General features: G+C 40.8%; 3 protein-coding genes and 1 long non-coding RNA gene across 7 annotated transcripts in view; 2 read left to right on the plus strand and 2 right to left on the minus strand.

Moving 5' to 3' along the window:
* The window catches only part of arhgef19 (Rho guanine nucleotide exchange factor (GEF) 19), a 22,027-nt gene extending 18,650 nt beyond the window's left edge, over positions 1-3,377 (plus strand). For all 3 annotated transcript variants that reach the window (XM_053424402.1, XM_053424401.1, XM_053424403.1), the window contains 4 exons: positions 760-918; positions 1,024-1,103; positions 1,179-1,283; positions 1,359-3,377. In XM_053424402.1, coding sequence (XP_053280377.1) covers positions 760-918; positions 1,024-1,103; positions 1,179-1,283; positions 1,359-1,513 — 499 coding nt within the window. In that variant the 3' untranslated portion in view covers positions 1,514-3,377. The remainder of the gene's footprint in view (positions 1-759; positions 919-1,023; positions 1,104-1,178; positions 1,284-1,358) is intronic.
* LOC128442135 (uncharacterized) lies at positions 2,879-10,944 on the minus strand. The gene is made up of 11 exons (XM_053424404.1): positions 10,086-10,944; positions 7,943-8,075; positions 7,142-7,288; positions 6,748-6,834; positions 5,738-5,825; positions 5,506-5,642; positions 5,277-5,423; positions 4,583-4,669; positions 4,248-4,323; positions 4,094-4,170; positions 2,879-3,836 (listed from the first exon to the last, which is right to left on the minus strand). The coding sequence occupies exons 1-11, from the start codon at positions 10,178-10,180 to the stop codon at positions 3,705-3,707; spliced, it is 1,206 nt and encodes a 401-aa protein (XP_053280379.1). The 5' UTR covers positions 10,181-10,944; the 3' UTR covers positions 2,879-3,704.
* Positions 10,522-12,997, plus strand: LOC128442137 (uncharacterized). 2 transcript variants are annotated; one of them, XR_008338801.1, is made up of 3 exons: positions 10,522-10,822; positions 12,294-12,597; positions 12,754-12,997. It is a non-coding gene; the product is annotated as an uncharacterized LOC128442137 (long non-coding RNA). The 2 variants fall into 2 exon arrangements; XR_008338802.1 differs by lacking the exon at positions 10,522-10,822 and adding an exon at positions 11,454-11,468.
* The window catches only part of ttll10 (tubulin tyrosine ligase-like family, member 10), a 21,783-nt gene continuing 17,952 nt past the window's right edge, over positions 12,114-15,944 (minus strand). The window contains 5 exon segments of the mRNA XM_053424405.1: positions 12,114-12,871; positions 13,907-14,000; positions 14,088-14,204; positions 15,059-15,199; positions 15,590-15,761. Coding sequence (XP_053280380.1) covers positions 12,243-12,871; positions 13,907-14,000; positions 14,088-14,204; positions 15,059-15,199; positions 15,590-15,761 — 1,153 coding nt within the window. The 3' untranslated portion in view covers positions 12,114-12,242.

The following is a 15,944-nucleotide window of genomic DNA, read 5'->3' on the forward strand; positions in this document are numbered from 1 at the left end:
CCTCTGAACCATCCTACAGTCTATTCTGCGAACACTGGTTTAAATAGGTTTAAACCTTCAGTCAATATGGATTTGAGATAAAACAAAAGTTTCTATTAAATGTTCTGATTTTTTCTGCCCTTTTCTGGTCCAATGTGTAAAGTCTAGAATTAGCTATACCCAAAAGAACCATTGATCAACTGTAACTAAAATGACATTGCATCACATTATAGAAATAAAGTTGTTGACATACACTTGTGTTTTAGATGACAGTTAGATGAGAAGACTGATACCATACTCTTCATGATTGTAACTAACTAATTGCTAACTGTGAGGCTATAACTAGCAGCCTGTTAGCATAGCTTTGCATAAGACTGGAAGCAAGGGCAAACAGCTTTAGATCTCATCAGTTTACTTCAAGCAGAAACCAAATTGTAGAAGAAACAACATTGTGGTTCTATTGGGGGATTATTTGTTGGACCATTTCTAGGCTTGATGCGAAGACTTCTTTGTGTCTTGTTGTCAATGAGGTTGACACCAGCTAAAATGACCTACGCTAAGCTAAGTTAATCAGCTGCTGAATGTTCTCTAATTCCATATGAAGGATTTATAAGAGGATTTAAATATTTCCAACTTCGGCAAAGTAGGCATCTCAACCTTGTAGGAGACATTGATGCACATCCCCATTGATCTGATGCAAAGACGGTGAAATTAAATGGGCTCAAATCAACACAACAAGGCTCTATTCTAACTATGAAAACAATGGACATCTTTTTGCAGTACCTTGAAGTTCATGGTGTTCGTACATGCCAAGATAGGAGAGCTGAAAGTGAAGGATCTCAGTCAGAAGCTGCAGGGCATCTCAGGCTTCATCTTCCACCTGCAGCTGTGTGTAGGCCAGCAGCTCAAACACCAGATCCTGCTCAAATCCCACACTGAGTGAGTAACAACCCTTCATCCCTTCAATGATAACTTAACTCATATGAAAACAAGATGCTAGCAGATGGTGCTTTAACTGGCTTTGCTGGTTTTGTGGCTTCCAAGGAGCGGGAAGCAGAGATGGATCACAGCAATGTTTCCGTCCGACCCTTTGGAAGACATCGAGCAGGCCAATGAGAATGATGGTCAGTAGAGAGCTGCACATTCATGAACAATCCTCCAAAGTGCCTTCATTCATCTTTTCTTTCTTTTCCTCTCAGATATATCCCAGGTCCAGTGCATCAAAAGCTATCAGGCCCAGGAGCACGATGAGTTAACACTGGAAAAGGCCGACATTCTTCACGCTAAGACCATTACAAGTGATGGTAAGAATTTGGATTAAGTCTTATTCTAGATTTACTTAATTTGTTTGATTTCTGAAGCCTGTTGTATTTCCCCAGGTTGGGTGGAAGGCATCCGACTGTCAGATGGGGAACGGGGCTGGTTCCCCAAAACCTACGTGGAGGAAATCACGAGTCGCAGCGCGCGCCTCCGCAACCTCCGGGAAAATATCCGCATCAAATGTGTCACACAGAAACTGGAGGGAGATGAGTGACCAGTTTAACAGCAGCTCGTCCTGTGTCAGAGGTGCAATTTAACCGTTTAATTTTTAAGGCTGCTGGATCATTCTTTTAATTCTAGATGGATGTGGGAGCCTTATGTAGTTTGCGTGTTCTTCCAAAAGCTGACACTTTTGACTGCTCTTACTAATTGCCTTTAATATGCTTACTATTACAGTACAAAGCTTCTGCTTTTCCGTCACAGTTTTACAATAACACTAATTCATACAACATAAGTCTGTTGACGCATGCTGTCTGTGAAGGCATTTTAATACGATTCAAAATTAGAGAAAAAAATCTAGTATCTATATTATAAATGTGGAGTACACTGTGCATGAATGCACATTAAGTAGAATGCATCCTTAACACATCTAACTATAAGGGTTAACCCTAACCCTAACCCAACTCTTATCCGCAGCATGTGGATAATTTAGCGTCTGTGACTTTTTCTTATGCAGTAAACTGAGCTCTGTGACGTGCAGGACATTTATTCATGTATTATTACCACAGTAGAAAGTCACCTGAGGCAGATCCTGCTGCTGAGCTTCATCCCACACATCACAGGCTTCTTATCTTTGGTCTTTGTTCTGCTGCTTTCATTTCAGTACACTACACATCAGAAACACTACAGCGCACCAGTTAGTTTCCCTCCATGTGTTAAAGAGATGGATTGTTAAAATAAGCCTTAATATTTATTAAAAAGGAAAACACTGTCCCTGTATGTACTGTAAATGGTGTGTAGTAACAGTAATCCGAACTGCATGAACACTCACAATTGGGTTAGGTTTAGTTATTATTATTTTTACTGAAACTGTAATGTCTGACTGTCTCTTTAGAGGGCTGCACTACACAAATACTTTCAATGCTCCAATAGGATTGTTAAAGTAAATATTTTTTTTAATTCCATGAAAGAACCAAAGCACAACAATACATTTATTTTACTGACAAGTGTTGTCTATCAGAGCTTATTGTCCTGATTCATAAAGTTACTACTGGGACTTCACACCATCCCACTGTTGTAAATACCGACTAGAGTATTAAATATATATTAATCTGCCTGTGAATATAGTCCCCGACAAATTCACTGTTAACTCAGGTTGAAATAATATTTTGGTAAAAACTTCAGTTCCGAGTTATTTTAGTGATTTATGAAATATTTGTTTTGATATATGCTCATGACATGTCTGTTTTTAAAGGCATTGAGCCCCTGGCAGGATATAATGGACTTGTAATTTAAAGCAAAAAAATCAATACCAAATTCAAAATGTGCAAATGTAGCTTCAAAGTACAGATCAATTTAGCAGCAGATCAGTGAGGCTTGATGTTACTGCATTACACTAATACAACACAAAACAATAGCACTGAGTTGAATCAAAGCCTTTATATCAATAGTGTTAAAATCCCCATATGATCCATAGTGCAGTTTAACTGTGCTAAATCTGTTGTTAATGAACCACTCTAATCAACATTCAAATGTAAAATCTACTAGTGGCACATTAAATGTTTATAACCCAACTTTTTTTTCTTTCTCTAAGTTGTTAGTTGTAATTTAAGTGGTTGCTATGGTTGCCTGTGTATTTATACTCCTCTAGCTGGTTGTTCTCTAAGGAGATTCTTGATGTAAATGTACTTTTCTGTAGATGGCCACATGTATAAAGAGTAGAAAATTGTTCATTTACTTTTTTTAACAGTAATTTATATATAAAAAGATATGATGGCATTCCATAGTTAGAAACTTTGCATTCAGAGTGATTTCTAATACCACAGTGAATAAAGATACTGTGATACACTGGATGTTTACTGGATATCTCAACACTACTGTAAATGTTTAACCACTGAAATAAAAACACTTCCATTCTACGTTGTGTTGAAGTAATGAATTTGAACTCTTTTTATAAACAGTTTATTCTGCAAAAGTATGTTCATCAGTTCTGTTTCTGTTAAAACCAATACAGCTCTACAATGTCTACATCTGCTCAGAATCCAGGTCATGGCCTCAGTTTGTCCCCACATGAAAGAACTAAATGTATTTTCAGTTCCTCTGTGACGAAACCTCATGCATCAAAATTAGGGTGAGAACTTTCCAGATCATCTTCATCTCAACTCTGTGGCAGAAATTAGATGTACATACAATATGTACAAGCTATCTACGCAGTTAGTTCCAGTGCACTTTCACTCTCTGGTGAGTCAGCTGCGTCCATTGATGTGACGTTGGTCGGCTTTTATCATAGGCTCCTGGGACTCCTTCCTGCTCCTCTGCAGCTTTGGCAGGATTGGAGGTGCAGCCTGAATCCCGGTGATGTGGCTGCTTCTGTCCGGCTGCAGATCAGAGACAAAAACCTTGTTGATGCATTTGTCACCTTGGTGCATTTGTATTGCAACTTCAGAATGTACTCTTTTATCCTGAATCAAGGAACAGGGCTAAAATTGTAGCCAAAAATTGTTGCCCAGGAGCAAACGTTGCAGCATATGTCAGAAAAGGGTCTTAAAGCAGTTTCAAATAAGTAGTAATCAGTTATTTTGTATGTTCAGCTCTTTCCTGCAGTATATACAATATATTCTCTATACAGTCTTACCTGTTGTAGTTGAAAAATCCAGTTCTGGTAATCCTCCAGACAGGTGCAGGAGACCTGCAGGGGCTCCACCAGATCACCTGAAACAAAACACAGATTATATTAAATAACTGAAATAAATATATAAAGAAAAAAGTCACAGGTTTGAGCAGATTACCTGTCAGCTCAAACTCCAGCCGTCCATGCAAGGCTGAGCGCTCCACTGCTCTGATGCTGTGTCGGGGCAACCTGCCCTGTTAGAGACGACCAGAGGAAAATGAAATGTGCAGGAATTATTCAACTGATTGTACAGTCAGTATCACTTCATCTTATCTGCAGACTCATTCAGTGATGTCTCAGGCAGCAGGTTTGAGTTACATAATGTTCTACCCCTGATATATGTCATGTGTCAAAATAACAAGCACTCTGTAATGACTACTGGGACACGCGGTAATGCCACAGTGGCGGAGGAGGCGTTATTATGGATTTTCCAATAGAGTCATTTTACACTACCTCATATCGTACATTCAGCCGCTTGTTGTCCACTGACAACAGCAGGACGTCTTGAGGGAAGAGAACCATCAGTCTTTCTTGGCGTCCCTGAGAGAACAAGGCCACTGTTACTGGGGCAGCTGTCTACAGTTAATACTACTGCAGAAGAACTGTGACACATAAACACATCAGATATTCTCCCTTCATGAATACTCATGTTAATTAACCATATGCACATGTAGTACAACTTGTATAAAATTTGTATTATTCTATATAATATGCTATTGAAACTTTAGTAATGATAATAATAGTTGGAGGAGGGCCGGTAATACAAAATACTGTAAACAATATATATACTGATAGTAAGCTTACAACCAATCTCATTGTCTAACTCTCATTGTTTTTTCGTTTGTCAACTAAAATAAGACCTAAGTTATGATCATATAAAAATAATGAAGTATCTTTTATTTCATACTTCCTGCTTTCCTTACCTGTGTCTATGCAGCCTGACCTTTTTACAGAATGTGAACAGACTGGACGTCAACTACCTCTTTACATCTGTCTAATGTAATGACAATAAAGTGGAAAAACTAAAAGTGGAAGTGAAAACATGGGGCAGTTTTGAACCAACCACACACAAAAGTCATCTCTGGTCAGAAATGTTTAGTTGAACTGATAGTGCAGATTATCCCAACAGAGTGAGAGTAGTTATTACCTGTCTCTGTGAGTTGATGATATGGATGATCGATATGTATCCTGGCTGACCCATGTGCTGTATGGGTGAACCCTCCCACTGCCATATTGGAGCTTGTAGTAAGTATTTGAGCAGTTCTTCTCTTTTCCAGCCCATATCACACGGTAACTACAGGAGAAATGAGTGACCAATTCAAAACTACAATTTAACCACTATCACAGTGACAACCAGATATAGAAGAGGGGATTACCAGATAGGAGAGGGCGCAGTGAGAGGGACTCATGGGTTGTGTCATTGACTTGTATCTCCTGTCTTCTATTTGCTGCGTCCATGTCTGTAACGCTGCAGCACTGTCACAGATGAACACCTTGGAATCCACCATTGGTCCTGGATTAAAAGAGGGAACAGAAATAGATCAAGCTCAGCATTTCTTCATTGTGTCGCTGTGTTTCAACTGAGTTTGGTAATTTCCATTGATTCACCGCTGATCTCAAACATGTGAGGTGAGTGTGACGTGTCGGCTTCCAGGGAGACAGCCTGTAAGGTGAGGCCAGAAAGAGGAAGGATGCCCTGCAAGAAAAGAAAAGACAAAAATAAAGAAAGCTGTATTATTTCTGCCATTGTGCTTCAGTTTAAAAAATCAGCGTAAGACCAACATTAATGACTCTGGTGACAGTCTCATACGAGGGATCCCTTTCCCAGGACGAGTAAAACTGCAGTAGATGTCAAGTGTAACAGCAACATCAACAAAATAGCATTATAGTTTAATATAATGGAGAAGAGTATCAATGTTTAAAGTATTTATACAAAAGAAAAAGTCTTACAGAGATTGAGGGAGGCGCAATGACAACTGAAATGATGGTGGTATTAATAGTAAAAGTGGTGTTCAGAATGTGGAAAATGTTTCTATTTGTAATCTAAATCATAATCCACGATCAGATGCCACCACTGCCCACATTCACAAATTTTAATCATTCTTCCTTCTTCCTTCTTCCATATGTGTACATTTCAATAAATTGAACATGCAAAGCTCAATTTAAAGTTTAAGACTCAGATATACTGTGTAATCTCTCCTGTGTCTCTAAAGATTAGTCAGGTCAAAGATTCTGATTAAGACAATTTGTTTAGCGTTTGAAGAAAAATAAGTTTCAAGAGAAACCTACATTTTGGTGTTTTAAAGACACAGGCATTTTATATTATTGTTCTTCTCCACCACCTCAGGGCAGTTTGAACAATTTGCTTCTGAGACGATTTCTGCTTAAAAGAAGTTAATGTTGCTGAAAAGGATCAAAGGAGAACAGACTCTTTAGATGTAAAAACATCTGCAGAGATTCACAACTTCACATTTTACATTAACAGACATGTAATCTGTTGTTAGAAACAGAAGCAGACAGCAGTGCTGCCAAGAGCGGATTGACCTGAGTCTTTGCTCAATATCCAGGACTTGTTTGACCTTGGTGAAGAGATGTCTCTCTGAAGTGGTAGAATATACCTGATAGATGAAGTCCTGTCGAGAGTGGTCCAGAGAGAGGATCAGCAGGTGAAATGAGAACAGCACCAGGAAGTGTTCGCTGGTTTCCTGCAGAGACAAAGGAGCCCATGATTTCATCACTTTTAAAACTGTTTCTTCAACTTTGTGTCATTCCTCTTCTGTTCACGTCGATAAAATTAAGATATTTTACAATATATCAAAAAAAGTATGGCACATACAAGTTTAACGTTCAGTTTTAGGGGGTGTATGAAGACCTACATCCTGTCATACTAATTGCATCCAACAATAGAAACTATAACTATCTTTGAATGATTTATAGGATATGTTGCCTGAGTAGATTATAGAATCTTCGAGTCTTAATTTCTCAGCTGAGTGGGATGTTCCATCATGTTACCTGTGTGTAGCTGTTGTAGAGAGACACCAGAGAGGAGTGGGTAACCTCTCCATACATGTGGGCTGGTTGACCCTCCCAGCCTATGATTGGCTGCTGGGAATAAATCCTATGGTGCAGCTCATCTCTGCTCCTGCCCCACAGGACAACCTGCAAACACAAAACTCTGTCAGTCCATACATACTGATTATTGTCTGTTTTTTATTTGTTCATGATGAGACCCAAAGGTAGTTGTGTAGGTGTGTAGGTGTGTGTAGGTGTGTGTGTGTGTGTGTGTGTGTGTGTGTGTGTGTGTGTGTGTGTCTGTGTGTGTCTGTGTGTGTGTGTGTGTCCACGTGTTTCAACATTACAGTGACTCATGCATTACAGTGTTTAACTGTTCTAGTAATTGTTGTTTTCTCAAAAATGTCACATAATCAGAGGAATTTGAGATATACATTTGAAAACAACTGCAGGCTGATTGGATGCTTCATCATCAAAGTGGAAGGACATGTGAAAACTCAAGTTTTTGTGTGCCTTCCTTATTTCATTTGAAGTTTGAATCACACCAAACACAAAAATGTGGCATCTCCCGCATTTGTCATGGAAATTCCCACCGTGTGTGTGTGTGTGTGTACAGACTGGGTCCGGCCTAAACACAAATAACTGCACCAAGTGGAAACTGTTGCTATTCATGCGAGGCACCTCTCAGCACACTTAAACACCAAGCAGAGTGCTGTGAGAGTGTTCTGACTGTGAAAAGTGCACAACATGCAAGCAGAGACACACACAAATACACAAACACACACACACACACACAGTGACCTCTTGCGCCAGGTGTCGTACTGAAGGGTAGCGTGGCGGCGGTAGTGGCGGTAGTGGCGGTGGCGGCTGCGGCTGCTGCTCATCTCTGCTGCTCCTCCTCAACTGCAGCCTGGTTTCTCCCAGACTCCACACCCTGAAAGAACACACACACGTAAGAGAACATTTCACCAGACGTCACTGTCAGTGCAGCAGCACTAAACCCTCAGGGGCTCACTGTGTACTTTATTTTGCATGTGGTCAGTTTTTAGACACACATGACTCACGCTGACTGCAGGCTTTCAACTGTGGAAACTGTAATTATGAGTCGCTGTTTGTTTGCATCTCCAGATGGTGTGAGCCCGGGCTGGATGCAGCCCTCAGTCAGCTCCAAGGAAAATACAACAGAGGAGATGCAACTATTTCAATGACCTGCCCCGACCCTCAAGCAGCAGCAGCGGCAGCAGCAGCAGCCAGACATAATCTGCTTAGAGTAGTCACAGCCGAGACAGACCCACCTGCTGACCCATCACCACCATATTCTGTTGCCTGTTTCCGTTGCAAACATAAGCTTTGCCTCAATTATCTCAGTGTCACCACGAACTAATGCTAAGCAGGTTCTTAAACTAGTGGATTTACAAACACAGAAAAGAGGCAATAAAAAGCAGTTTCAAAACAGTCAGAAAGTGAAACAAAATCAAAGAAGTTATTTAACTAAATATTTTCTGTTTTATAATTTGCCATTATTACACAGTACACAGTATTTCTGAGTCAATTTATATGGAATCATAATCCTTAATATCCATAATATAATACACCTCAAATGCAAGCACCAGATCAATCATGACTATTTATTAAAACATTTGGATGTTTATGTATCTATCTATCTATCTATCTATCTATCTATCTATCTATCTATCTATCTATCTATCTATCTATCTATCTATATCTATGTATCTATCTATCTATCTATCTATCTATCTATCTATCTATCTATCTATCATCTTTTCATCTATCTATCTATCTATCTATCTATCTATCTATCTATCTATCTATCTATTTAAAAGAATGGAATAGAATAGAAGGGTATGGCATCTGCCACAATATACCACAGAAAACTTTCCATGCTAATTAAGTGATAAGATGCCACTGCTGACGTCCGTCTATAAATGTCCCGTCACACGAGTGCCTCCCTTTTTGCAAACTAACCATTACCATATATGGAATTGAGAGTCAGAGGAAAATGTGATCTCAATTCCATACAATCGTTCAATTAATATTATGGAAAAATGTCAATTGTACAAATGATCAATGCATCACAGCACACTACACACACCTGATCAACTCTATGTCTGGTTTCTGAGTGTGCGCCTGAATAAAGCACATCTTCCTCTTTTTGAATCCTTACACAGCCACACACACGGACCAGTAGCCACTGTTGTAATAAGCCTCAGTTAATCCCTGGGCCTGAGAACCAGTGGAGATCTGTCCCGCCCCGACTCTGTATTAAAGCCCTCCACGCTGCAGCCATTGTCTTATAGTAATCTGATAATCACATCACTGCAGCATCACAGAGTTCCCAAGTTCATGTTGACTAAATAGGAGCCAATTATTTCGGCTGGCTAGTTGTTGTGCTGGGTGCTGACGGGTGAAAATCACGTCGATGTGACCTGTTGTTCTGCAGGTGTTACCATGATGGTTTGTAATTGAACCTTTTCTTCACCACAGAACCTGGAGGTTCTCGGTCAGAGAGCACATCCTGTTACCGTGTGACAACAAGTTCCTGGTGTCACTGCAGCTTTGAAAAGGGCTACACACAAGCTCTACACACTTTTTACATTTTCATCTCCACAACGTGACAAATCACATGTCAGAGTATACCACAGCGTTTAGAGAGAAGCTGCTGAAGGACGGTGCACTGTTCACGTCAGAGACACTGCTTCCTCCTTCGGAACATGCATTAAAACCACATTTTAACATTCCATAACAATCCACTCTCTCTAAAGCTGTGAACACGGCTTCATTCACATTTTGGATGATGCTCTAGTTGTTTCCATTGTAACTTTGTTCCAGGATCAAAGTGCTGTCATGAGAATATCCATTTCCTACCAGGACTTTTCTACTTCTGAACATTTCTGTAGCTTTGAACTATGAACTTGTGTCTTACCCTAAGTTGTCTCCAGAGAGTTCCAGGAGCTCGATCTCATCGGGGCCCACCTCGTCCACCCCAGTATGCCTCTGGGTCACACTGCAGCATCCCATGATGGACGAGGAGTCTGTCCCTCTCAGCTTCGTCTCAGCTTCTAGTCCACACACTGAGCACCATCTGTCCGGGCAATCATCCTCACACGTGCGTTTGTGTGTGAGCGAGAACCACGCTAAAACCAAAGAGATAACATTAAAACGGGGGCTGGTTGGGTCCAAAAGAGGATATTGCGGGTGGAGGAGGGAGGGGGGGGGGGGGGTTGCTGCTTAAGCTCCAGTTCCCCCTTTGTGCCAGCGTGTAGTGTCTGTTTCCACAGACGCCCAGTGTCTGATGTTTCTGAAGGAGAACTGAAGATAAAAGGGCAGAGGAGTTTTTGTTGAGTTGTGGCGTAGCAGTCGAAGTTGTTCCTTCCTTCCTGTCAGTTGGCTGTCTGCACAGAGCAGAGCAGCTTCCTCACTTTGAAACCCTGAACTCACACAGGGAACGTGCTGATGCTTCAGCGGGACAAGGAACAAAAGAGACGGAGAGAGAAAACATCCCTTGAGCAGCTCGTCTTTTAGACTCTCGGATGCTCTCAGCCTCCTCATTGAGAAACGTGGATGAGGCAAGCATCCTGTCAGGAGAGCTGTGAGCATGCCTGCCTGTGTTTACAAGCAAGGAGCCCTGGGTCTGGACAGATAATTATGAGTTATGAAATGGTAAGAGGTAAACGTCTGCAGTCAAAACAACAAGACACAACAACTGCAGAGCGGAGCCTCACGTTGATCTTACTGGTTAGAATTAGACGATGGGAGGGTTTGTACAAAACCGTGTCTTAGTGAGCTGCTGTGTCTGGAAGGGACACAAGCTTGATGCAACATGACGGATGTTTTGTCCTGTTGATGCTGTTGGTCACGTGGTTCAGTTACAGAAAATAAATACAGGAAGAAAAGCCTCTTTACCTCTCTACCGAGGAGGGTAGTTTTTTTCAATCTGTGTTTGTTTGTTTGTCTGTTAGTTAGCATGACTACACAAAATCTACTGGATGGATTATCACGAAACGAAAGATTCTCTATAGATAACGAAATAACCCATTACATTTAAGTATGGATTCCAGATAAGGGTGCAGATCAAGAGATTTTTGTAACTGATATTTAAAGTTGCAGTGTGTAGAATTTAGTGAGATAAAGTGTTGAAGGTGCATGTTGCAGTTGAGTACCTCTCACCTCACCCTCCCCTTCCAAACATGAAAGGGAACCTGTAGGAATCTTCAGTTTTCATAAAAACTCAAATGGTGTTTAGTTTGTCAAGTCTGGGCTACTTCAAACAACATGGCGGCCTCCATAGAGAGGACCTGCTTCTGATGTAAGTATAAAGTATTTAAATATAAAGGGGCCTTTCTAGGATAAATAAAACAACAATTTGTATATTTTAGATGAAAAACACTCGTGAAAACATCACTAGGATTATTTAATATAAAATGTCTGTTAATAGATCCCTTTCAACTAAATCTTACACATGGGACCTTTAAATGTGGTTTCATTAGAGGACTGTGGGCTTAGAGGAGGTTTGTGCTCCACTGATGCCATTCTAGATTGTTTGATAGTGAGCAGCGTTACACAAAAACTACTGCACACATTACCACAAAACCATTACATTTTGGTGCAGATCCCAAATATCTATGATTTATTTTCACGTTATTTTACATTGTGAAATAGAGGAGGTTTTTTGGGGGTTATTTTCACCAATTGCCCGGGGAATAATTCATGGATCTACATGAAAAAATCTGTTGTATAGGAAACTAATATCTATGAGTGTGTAAAATTTGGTGCAGCTTGAATTTAAGGGGACTATTGGGCCTCGGCACCTTGGAGGTAACAGCAATTACAGTTTAAAGTTGAATTAAAATTGAATTAAAATTGAATTCAAGTTGAATTCAAGTTGGATTCAAGTTGAATTAAGGTTGAATTCAAGTCTTTATGGCATAGTCCCTACACAAAAAAAAACGTATTGAAGACAAAAATAGATTCTTTATTGTCACAGTGAGCATTTCTTGTCATTTCTCTGAAATTAAAAGCACCACGTGAGAGGTGTCAATTGTTTTTAGCTGCTTGGATCACTGCTGTTTGCATTTATATTTCACACTTCCTCTTTTCATTCTAACACTAAACTCTTTGTATCCTCTACAAGCTCCTCCTCCCCGGGTTCCTCTCCTCTCTCACATTCGTCTACACACTCAGGAAGTCCAGATAGAGGAGCAAACTGTGTTGTTTTCTGAGAGACGCAGACGGAGATCCCTTCCCTCAGCTCTGATGATGGCGGTGACATGATGACCTGCGTCTTCACGTCACCCGTGGCCTTCAAATCGGGATGCAGAGTACATTTGCTCAGCTTGAGCTGGAGCTGAGGCTTCAGGTTTTTACTCCTGACACTCTGTGTGCTGTAGTTGCTGCTGTGTGGATGTGAAGCTCTCTGCGCTGATGATGATGAGGAGGTAGGATGATGGCCGGACTTTGAACTGCCCCTTCCTGCAACACTCTCTGTAACATTTTTACCCTCCAATCCTGACTTGCACCTTCTGGGTTCAGCCTTTTGTGTCTTGTTGGTGGTTTTCTGGAGGGATTCACTGTTTGTGTCGTTCTTGTTGCAGGCCAGCCTTGAATCAGGAGGAAAAACTCCATTGTAGAGAAGCACAAACTCTCTCTGACTGGCCAAGGGAAGGATTCTCTGCCTGAGACGGCACTTGTTGAAGATCTCCAGAGTTAAATCTAAAGAAAAGCATCACAGCAAATATAATTAAAAAAATTTAACACACACAATTTTTTTTTTAAATGTAGCATTTGATTAAAGGAACTGTGACTGTGTCATGCAAACAATAAAATAATGAGTTTGTCTTCGGTTGACTTTGTGATGGCCTCAAGGGGGGGCTCTATCTTATCCTTTTGTGTTTTGGTTGTGTATTCTTTGTATCAGGATTTTTAAAACTATAAGAGTCGAGACCAGGGGTGTGTTCGAATAGTCCATTTTGCTTAGGAACCTTCTTAACCGAGTATAGGAGAAAATGCTAACCCTCAATTCATTGCAGCAGCAACATTTAAAGCATGTCATCATAGTTGCACCCGGACAGACCCACGTAAATATATAAAAAAGAGAACAACTGTTTCATTCTCCTGACACAAACCAGTTCCAGATTATCTAAGCTCCTGATTTCGTCTCTGTGGCATCTGTCCAGTCAGGACTCACAGTGAACAACAAGCACACTGAAATTAAATATCATAATACCATCAGCAACACTAAATACTAGAGTCATTCCCTCTTGGGGAATACATGAAACTAACAATTGTATTTACTTATGTTACATATATTCCTCATGTTATTATATTATTATAATGTTTTACTCCTTTTGTTTTGTTTTTTCAAATAAATCTAATTTTTTAATGCTTCCTGTGAATATGGTTAAATTATGAGATGTTTCCTCTGTAAACTGAAAACATTGTTTATTAACAGGTGCCACTGTGTTTTTGACAGGAAACCAGAATTATTTGACACTTGACCATAAAGTGAGAACATATTTTATGTTGTAAATAAAGTTGGGTTTTCTCTACTCAGTGGTTCGTCTGACGTTATCCATCGGGTTGAAGGAATAGTGGTTAGGAAAGGAGAACATTTTGACTTTCTGACCGCACACCTGGTGAGAGGTGCAGCATCCTGAGCAGGCTGTGCTCAGGAGGCCATACGCATGGTAACAACATGGCTATCTGCTAAACGTGAGTTTCTGGGGATGACGTTAGGTCTGAGCTCACCCAGCATCTCCACGACAGTGCTGGGTATCACCTCCCTCAGCACCTCACAGTTTGTGTGCAGAGCTGGATTGCAATTCATTTCCAAAAGCCACACCTGTTAGCATCACATGGAGACATCATTAAGACACATGTTGGACAGTTTCCCCCCCGTTTAGACATTCACCGGCACCTCCTCACCCACCTTGAAGTCCTCGTCGACCATGAAGTCGCAGCCGATCAAGTCAAAGAAACCCAGACGGCAGTCTAACTTAGATTTGACTGCAAAGAAACACTGAGTCATGATCCGCTGCATGTGCTTCTGATGCATGGGGAGGAAGAAAAACAGTCAAGCCATTTGTTCATTAGGCTTCACAGAGACACACAAGAGAGCGCCACCTTCAGCGGCCATTTTGGAGATCTACAGCTTCATCTGCAACTTTTCCTCATCATTGAAAAGTTGCATTTCTTCATTTATTTGACTGTTTTTTTGAATGACTCACATGACTGGACTCGTGTTAATATAAATGCAATATATCGTTTTTTGGCCACTTGGGGGCAGCAGAACAGCCTGTATGCCTGACAGTGACGTAAATAATGTAGTTATTATATTTCCCTTTATAAAGTTATCATTTATTAATTTAGGCTAACGGCGTGTTTTATTCATATGTATTTTGTTGAGAACTTGTTTGGTGAACATAGTGTCTTTCAATTAATTAAAATGGCCTACATTATTGTCTTAGAATTACATTTCTGTGTGTGTGTGTGTGTGTGTGTGTGTGTGTGTGTGCGTGTGTGTGTGTGTGCGTGTGTGTGTGCGTGCGCGTGTGTGCGTGCACGTGTTTGCAGAAGTTGCTCATCCTAACTTTGTGACGCAGCAGCAGTTTTATGTTGAACTAAACAGACTCATTTCAAAGTGTGTCACTGTCAGGGATCGAGGATTTGTTTTGACATGTGCCACTGATACTAAACAGCGTGCTGTTTAATGTACGACTCATCGGATTAAACAAACAAACAGTTAGTGTGATGCTTCATTTCAGTAAGAGGATGATTCATCCTCAGACAGCGATGAAATCACCCAAACCAAACCACCATCTCAATTAGCGGCGAGCACTAGCAGTCATCATTAAAATGGTAATTGGTCCCTGAGAGCTCCATCACAGAGCAGCAACTCACTGCGAAGATGCCCAGAACCCAGTCCCTGGGTAGACCCTTGGCAACCCCGAAGCAGTCGTTGATGTAGGCGTTGAAGCTCTCCATGGACCACACGGTGTCCTCCTTCAGCAGGCTGTACAGAGGGTTCTTCTTCTGCATGTACTGGACACGGACAGCAGGGGGACCACAGACACACAGAGCAGAGGCAGAGAGACAGATGGTGAAAGAACTGCATTTGATTTAAACAGCCTCACTGGAAGTAATGGAGGCGAGTGCTGCTTTTATTCACTATCATCTTGATGAATTTAGTCTTTTTTGTGTAAACATTAGAAATCCTTTAGAGAAAACAAATGAAATGATGTACACTGAAATTACGACACAGAAAATCACACTGTGAATGACTGACAGAGAACTTTCAAAGTCCCCAAATAAACTCAGTGTCAAAATAGTTACATCGGCACACTGGTTTTTTTCCCCAGTGCAGATAACCACTTAATGTTTTTTGCCCATTATCACTAAGACATTGTAACTGCACCGTTCTGTTGGGTGTACCTGATTGGTCAGGTGGGCAGAGAGGTTGTTGGAACTGGGGTCGTAGAGTTCACAGGTCAGTCGCACATAGCCATGGCGAAAGAAGACCAGGTAAGGTGCCGTGCAGGCGATCAGGAGGTAAGAGCGAACGTCAAACTTCTTCCCCTTTAGGAGGAGAGGACTCTTGATGTAACTGAGGGCAAAAATGTCAGTTTAGCTTCGAGACAGTAAGAACGACAGGGCATCAACATTCTGTGGCATGCACTTTTGCAATTGTGGAGATTTGTATTTCATTTTAATTTAATTTCCGAGTCTTTCGGTGCTTGTTAAAACTTCTCCAAACTTTCCATTTCATTTTGGAGCTAAGTTAAGGGGA

Source organism: Pleuronectes platessa, chromosome 6 (assembly GCF_947347685.1).
Source record: "Pleuronectes platessa chromosome 6, fPlePla1.1, whole genome shotgun sequence".
Taxonomy (NCBI): Eukaryota; Metazoa; Chordata; class Actinopteri; order Pleuronectiformes; family Pleuronectidae; genus Pleuronectes; species Pleuronectes platessa.

Bases quoted from the DNA above. Each gene is read 5' to 3' on its own strand.
- LOC128442135 (XM_053424404.1), bottom strand. From the start codon at position 10,180: ATGGGATGCTGCAGTGTGACCCAGAGGCATACTGGGGTGGACGAGGTG. The intron at 7,289-7,942 runs GTCACTGTGTGT...TTGTGTTTGCAG, and splicing joins TACGACACCTGGCGCAAGAG to GTTGTCCTGTGGGGCAGGAG. The intron at 4,324-4,582 runs GTAGTGTAAAAT...CGTCTCTAACAG, and splicing joins GGCTGAATGTACGATATGAG to GGCAGGTTGCCCCGACACAG.